General features: G+C 36.1%; 1 protein-coding gene and 3 non-coding genes across 4 annotated transcripts; all 4 read right to left on the reverse strand.

Annotated features, from left to right (window-relative positions):
• Positions 1-1,580: 1,580 nt before the first annotated feature.
• On the reverse strand, positions 1,581-6,380 carry LOC125190250 (eukaryotic translation initiation factor 2 subunit beta). The gene is made up of 10 exons (XM_089063150.1): positions 6,268-6,380; positions 5,978-6,051; positions 5,316-5,427; positions 5,162-5,217; positions 5,017-5,068; positions 4,843-4,931; positions 4,279-4,424; positions 4,024-4,166; positions 3,736-3,821; positions 1,581-1,865 (listed from the first exon to the last, which is right to left on the reverse strand). Exons 2-10 carry the CDS (start codon positions 6,035-6,037, stop codon positions 1,788-1,790), a joined length of 822 nt encoding a protein of 273 aa, XP_088919276.1. The 5' UTR covers positions 6,038-6,051; positions 6,268-6,380; the 3' UTR covers positions 1,581-1,787.
• Positions 2,604-2,688, reverse strand: LOC148933363 (small nucleolar RNA SNORD34). Its single transcript, XR_016134786.1, has one exon. It is a non-coding gene; the product is annotated as a small nucleolar RNA SNORD34 (small nucleolar RNA).
• Positions 2,963-3,046, reverse strand: LOC148933364 (small nucleolar RNA SNORD34). Its single transcript, XR_016134785.1, has one exon. It is a non-coding gene; the product is annotated as a small nucleolar RNA SNORD34 (small nucleolar RNA).
• LOC148933365 (small nucleolar RNA SNORD34) lies at positions 3,268-3,352 on the reverse strand. Its single transcript, XR_016134784.1, has one exon. It is a non-coding gene; the product is annotated as a small nucleolar RNA SNORD34 (small nucleolar RNA).
• Positions 6,381-7,063: the final 683 nt, after the last annotated feature.

Genomic DNA, 7,063 nt, shown 5'->3' on the forward strand with positions numbered 1-7,063 from the left:
GTTTCTTGGCCACTAAGTCTTTCATGATTGAGCATTTTTGTAGTGTCTCAACCAAAGGAATTTTGATATGGACCTGTTCGGGGTAATCTTCGACTCTCTCTTCAGGGATGTAACTTCCAAAAAGCTGCTATGAATTTGGTAGCATGCTTGACCATACATTAGAGCAAGTCGACGATAGGGTGCAATAAGCCCCAGCATGGCCGCACCTGATTTAGACCCTAACCCAGTCCTGATGCCTGTCCCGCTACCCAAGTCGGGGTATCCCGCACCCGACTTTGCAGCTACCCACACCAGACCTGCTTTAATATCCTATGAGAGCCTACAAGGATTCTCAAGAAAAGCCATGAGCAAATGCCAATGATATGTTTTCAAAGGCATTCGAAGAAATCATTCCCTAGTTAACAATACACATTTCCAATAGTGTTAGCGTTAGCGTTAGCAGTTGATTCAATAAAACTAAAGCATCAGTAAAGGTCATACATATAAAGATGACCATTTATAGTCATCAAATCAACGAGCAATGCAAACACATTTATAAAATTATATTCAGCAACTTCCCTGCAATCAATTACAACAACAATAGAAGAAATTTCAACTATCATCTTGGTCTTTGAATTAAAGAGATTCCAACAGCCAACTTACAACAGCTGCATATCCCATCTAGTAGTGGGGCTGAAAATACTGATGGCTTGTAGGTAGGTATTTAGAGAAGATTAGAGAATAAACCCTACATTCCTAAAATGCTAGTAACACATAATTAAATAAAAAAAATCCTTAACCTGAAAAATATCGGGTTTAACGGGTCTATCGGGTAAACCCGATACATGCAACACCTATTTTTACAATACCCGACCCCATCCTGTTTCCCGCCTTTGTCGGGTAACTGGTACCCGATACCCGCCGGGTATCGTGTCGGGATGGGAATTACTCATTACCCGCTACCCATTTCGACACCCCTACCCTATATCAAGGTTGCTTTTATAGCTGAGAGAGTGGAGTCATATGCCTTGTGCATTTGTACCTCAGACCAATCGAGCCAAATCGAGGTAGAGAGGGTTGCCGCACGATTCAAAACTCCCTTCTTATAGACTATTGTAAAGTCATAGTCGAGAAGCTTGGCAGCCCAATTTTCGTTGCTCTGTTCGCACGAGGACAAAACAACGACCCGGGAGATACGAGCTCCAAAGTTGGATGGCAAGCATGAGGGCCATCAATTCTTTTTCATAGGCAGATTGGAGACAAGGTGTGGAGAGATTGTCTTGCAAATTAAAGTAACGGGTTGGTTCTCCTTATCACTATAGCACCAAAACCACACCCCGAGACTTCACATTCCACGACAAATCTTTCAAAAAATCTAAGGACGATTGCTATGAATCTCCATACACATTGACATTTAGGTTGCAAAGATCTAAATGAGTAACTTTTGCACTTGTTTAAAACTAGAGAATATTAAAAGTTCAGCGGTCTCATCACAAACGATTGTGATTAGTAATTATTCAGTCTTATTGAATGTGAGGTTAGGTTGTTATGACTAATATTTTTCAAAAAAGATGCACAGGGACAGGGCAGGATGCTTCTGATTAGCCAGAATTAAGAGCTCGTCAGTAATTGTCAAGTAAAACATGTCTACATAACTAGATTTTCATCCAAAAACTTACTATCAACCAATTTCATACAACACATACTGTTCTTATTGGCAAGGATGCAGAATTAACAAAATTACCAACACAAAAAATCCAAATAAAAGCACTTCACAAGTATAGAACAAACTGTCTGAGTCAAATACTTCATGTTCCAGCTTTCCGACGACCAACCCGAGCCACAAATCCAGCCTTGATCTGAGCCACGGACCTCCCAGAACCACACTACAAGAAATAAACAATCATACAACACTAACAATTATCCAACTGCTAAAAACATTGCCCTATATAAGAGTACAAATGGTAAATTATTCAAGTTAAAAAATCCGCAAAAGGACAACAAAAATTTAAAAGAAGTCAGCAATGTTTTTATTAATTAGAAACTTCCCCAAAGGCCTCAGGCTTGTAAGAAAAAAGACTCTTCAACTAGAGCAATCAGACAATGTAGGCAAATATGTGATCATCACAGGACTTTGGAGGATACTAGAAAAAGAATCAATTTATTTACTACCAATAAATTCCTAAGTAGGTTATAAAATTAATCAGTTGGTCAAAATTATCTCCGTATGGCTCCTACTGATATTAAGCAATGAAAGATGTGCAAGGGTAAATCTTGAAATCACTCTCTGGTGTATCAAAAGGTTCACAATGTTTTGAAAATGATCTAAATTTCCCAAGGCCTCAGTCTTAGTACAAAAGATTCTTCAACTAGAGCAATCAGACAATGTAGGCAAATATTTAAATCATCATAGCACTGTATGGGGCCCCTACTACCAAACCAAAAACAAGCCAAGGCATAATAGCACTGCAGATAAGTTTGTCCAAAAAGTATCTGAGAGAGACTAGGGCAAATACGATAATATGTGAAGAATAAAGAGTTCCACTGATATTATTTGAGAGAAATTGCAATGGTGTTTGAACTTCCAAGTAGTTGACTGTTTTTGAAAATTATCTAACTTCCACCGAGGCCTCAGACTTATTAGAAAAAGAGTCTTCAGTTAAAGGAATCAGACAATGTCGGCAAATAATTAGATCATCACAGGCCTCGGGAAATAGCCTAAAAACAATCAGTTTACTAACACCAAATTACATATGGTTTATACAAATAATCAGATGAGTGCCAATGAATATCCATATGGCTTAGCTCCTACATTATACTAATAAAATGCCACCTGGGAACTGAGTCAGAATATATTGTCACAACAAAGTCCTTTGGAATGGCAAGGGGTAAATAAAATATAATGGGTCAAAGTTCCCCTATTAGAAAGCACTAAAAAAGGTGCTTAAAGAATTGACATTGTTCTGATAACTATCCAACTAGCCAAAGCCTCAGACTTGGTTTAAAAGACTCTTCAACTAGAGCAATCAGACAATGTAGGCAAATATTTAGATCATCACAGGCCTTGGACAGTATCATAAAAAAATCGGCTCACTGCTATTTGCCAATAAATTTCCACAAAACATAAAGAAGACGAATACATAACATATTGACTCAACAAGCCATGGGACAAGGTCTAGGGTACATAAAGTATTTGAGTTTCAAGTCACCCTGTCGTAAGAAAACAAGCACTTAAAAGGTTCTCCCAAAATAGTTGACAATGTTTTCTGAAAATTAGCTAACTTCCCTGGTGGCCTCAGACTTTGTAGAAAAGGTCTCTTCAACTAGATCGATCAGACAATGTAGGCAAATATATCAATCATCACAGGCCTCCACAGAATACCATACAATAACCAGTCTACTATCAATATTTTTCTATAGAGTTTGAAATTTTATTTAGTTATAAATTTAAACATGTATCCTACTATCATACCAAAACAAAAGGGCATCTAGGCATAGAGTTACAGAAATAATTGTCTCAATACCTGATGGGATATCAGACCATGTGAAATCTCATACAGGAAAAGCACAAAGGATAAATACAAAATATATTTTACTCAACGCCCCTAGACCAGTGAGAAATCTCGTTCAAAAAATATCACAGAGAAAATCACAGCCCCGGATACAAGAAACCAGAACTATTTTTCACAAGAAAGGACTCTGTTGCAATCTAAAACCTTAGATACATAAAAAAATAATGAGAAGATAAGAAACTACCTTCTCACATCTGAGGAAGAAGAGTCTGTTCTCCTTTGAAAGAATAGTATCAGGACTTTTGCAACCATTGCATATGACATACTCATCTGCAGATATGATCACAAGGACAAGTCACTTAGAGCTGAACTATTAGTCAGTTTATTATTCATATTTCATACAAGGTCATAAAATACTTAGATACCTACTACTTTGGTGAACAAATGGGAACAGAGATGAAAATTTTAGATTAAAAAAAATGTGTCACAGAGATGGATTCCATTTCAGGAAGGGAGCAATGAAAAAACTTACTAATATAGCGTCGCAAGATTCCCTCAAAATTCTTGGGAGCAAACCTCCCTTTAACAACCAATCTTTGTTGCCCATCAAGAGATCCACTTGTTCCCATTTCAGCCAGAAGGAAAGTCATCACATGCTCTGGTTGCCTATGCATCCTGTAGGGAATTAAACCACCAAACAAAAAAAATCATCTTAATCACTTGTTCTCAAACAAAAAGGTGTAAATCCATTTTATGCAATGGGAAATAGAAAAAATAAATAGCATACGTTTTGCAGAGATCCATAAAATTCACAAAAACAGTTTTCTTTGTTCCTTCACGGAGTACTTGGGGAGGTCTCATAACTGTCCTGCGCCGATCCCCAGCGAGCTCAGGGTTATTCTCACGAAGAATGTTGAAAACCCTCCCAAGTAGCTGCACATGTTAAAGATAGAATCAATACTTCAAGTGGTGAAAGGTCAGAGGTAAACACAAGAAGAGTAAGAATCTCCATGAATGTAGAACCAATAGTACAAACAATATAAATTTGATTTCCTGATAGCAATTCCCTTGGGAACATGCAGCAGTAGGAAAGAAATGTCATGTTTATACATCTTCAGATGCAGTAACCCAAGCCAAGGCATTAAGACGTTAGTGTTATCTAATGATAGGCATGAAATTGAAGTATGAAGTATTTGCATCTGAGAGGACTCAATACTAAAAAAGTATGCATAGTCTTCATCAATTAATAAGGTCACAGAATATTCCCGACACTTGAGAGAAAACAGAAAAAAACTGAAAACACAGAAAAAAAAGATGGTTAATTTCAAGGTAGTCAGAGAGCCTCAATCACCTCATCATACACATAATCCCGATCACTTCCTTCCCATGGGTATTGTTGCAAAACAATTCCTTCTCCTTCCTCATCCTCTCCAATTGTATCTATAATTTCACAAACAGCTCAGTCTAGCATAAACCCAGAGATGAAGGAGCAAATCCAATGCAGTCTAAAACAAGCAGAACTTACCATCCACATCTTCACCAACAGCTTCTTTCTCTTCATTCAGATCAGCATGTGCCTGCAACAGTTACACATCACAGTACATACCATAAGCAATTAGAGCAACCAATAATTCCCCAAATACAACAAAATTATCTACATTACCACCCACCGGTTTCTTCTTCTTCTTTTTTAGACCAGCAAATGAAGTTTCAAGACCATCTGAAACTGCAGAGAAATGTGAAACATTTATAAGTGACAAAGCCTAATATCAAGTTGCAAGATAATAAGATTGGAATCGCAAAAACATTGGCAAAGAAACATACCAGACAAGCTCTCAGTCTTCTCAGCTAGAGTATCAACAGGATCATCTTCAGCTAGTTCTTGAGCCACTGGCTTCTTCTTTTTCTTCTTCTTTGAAGGGTCAAATGGAGCTATCTGCATTGCAGTGATGGAAAGCTTGAGGAATCATTTGCATTTCACAAAGCATAATCGGTAACAGATCTCTTCAGAAGGATATATTCAAATATTTAAAGTAGAGTTTATATATGGATCTAACTTATAAGATGGACAAACTCTCAAGCCATGCATAAACAGGCTGAATGTGATATTTATTACAGTTTACATTTCTAAATTTTCAGCACATTGAACCAGCAATCTATACGAATAAAAAATACAATAGGATGAATGTGATATTTTTTAATTGAAAAAAATCGACGAGTATTTCTTTGCATCAAGATCAACACATACACTCTTGAACCTTTAACGCACATTATCTGGTTGCGCAATACTACCTTTGGTTCAATCCGAGGGTGCTAATTTATTCAACTAGCTTCAGGCCAAATTGAATTTATCACCAATTAAACGGCGCCTAATAAAAACTTACGATGAATCCACAATAGAAAATGATAATCACGCACTAGCAAGTCCACAATGTTAATAAATCTCAAATAACGCGCAAATATAGAAGTTACAGACGAAGACTTACATCACCACCATCGTCCTTGACCTCTTCTTTCACCACGTTCTGATTTTCATCCTCTGCCATGATTGTAATTAGATCTGCAACAATAATAAAAATAATGTTAAACAACTTCTCCAGTGAAATAGTTGATTCTTCAACTTTATCGAAGTTTATAAAAGTTGAAATCAAGAGTGTAGAAAAATGCGACTCCAGCCACGCCGATTAAGGCCTTTCATACGAAAATTATGAGCTCTTTCAGCCTCTAAAACATAGGAATCAGAGCTCTTTCAGCTTGCAAACCCTAGAAAATTTACCTTTAGGTATTTTCGCCGGAGAAGAGAAAATTTTCTGAGCTATGATACAATTCTGCAGCCCTAGGCTGGGTTTTATTAGAAATAATATTTGGGCTGGACTTTTAGTCAAAACCTATTTGGGCCCAGCTCTAAAACATAATCTATCAGATTGCTTTTCTCTTTCATTCATCATACTTATATAGAATTAGTAGGCTAGGATTTACAGTAACACATTAACACTGTTTGTGACAATAAACTTGAAATTGGATTAAATTATAAAAAATTTAGTTTCATATTTTTAAAATCTTTTAAATTTAATTATTACCACTATGACATTATACATACAAATTAATAATAAAATATAAATAATAGTAGTAAATTAATAATGCATATATACATTAAAAACATGCAACTTAACAATTTACCATGATGCGAATTTTTTCAATAAAAAATATTTGCTTAATATTTATTAAAAATTCGTGCAATAAAGAATGTTGCATGCTATTAGAAGATGAATGGAGTAAGGTAGACAACGTTATTGGCCAGATAAGGATAAAGGAGCATGAAATCCATTTGGCGATCTACAACCATGGCTAAAGAGCCTTACATGGCTGGATTAGTGCAGATTTATTTCTTGCTATTTTTTATATTTTTACACCATCTATTCCCAATAATATCAAATTTCAATTTTGTTACTATTAGAAAGTATTCATCTAGAAAATTAGGAGGTGAAAATCATGATATATGCCATAAAAAATAAGTAATGTATAAATATATACTCCCTCCGATTCATCGAAGATGACACACTTTCAATTTT

Source organism: Salvia hispanica, chromosome 1 (assembly GCF_029641045.1).
Source record: "Salvia hispanica isolate PSC_SH4W2 chromosome 1, Shi_PSC_v1, whole genome shotgun sequence".
Classification (NCBI taxonomy): domain Eukaryota; kingdom Viridiplantae; phylum Streptophyta; class Magnoliopsida; order Lamiales; family Lamiaceae; genus Salvia; species Salvia hispanica.

Coding starts and splice junctions, on each gene's coding strand:
- LOC125190250 (XM_089063150.1), bottom strand. CDS start 6,037: ATGGCAGAGGATGAAAATCAGAACGTGGTGAAAGAAGAGGTCAAGGAC. Junction 3,822..4,023: donor AATCTTGCGACGCTATATTA/GTAAGTTTTTTC, acceptor TCATATCTGCAG/ATGAGTATGTCATATGCAAT. Junction 1,866..3,735: donor TCTTCCTCAGATGTGAGAAG/GTAGTTTCTTAT, acceptor TATTTCTTGTAG/TGTGGTTCTGGGAGGTCCGT.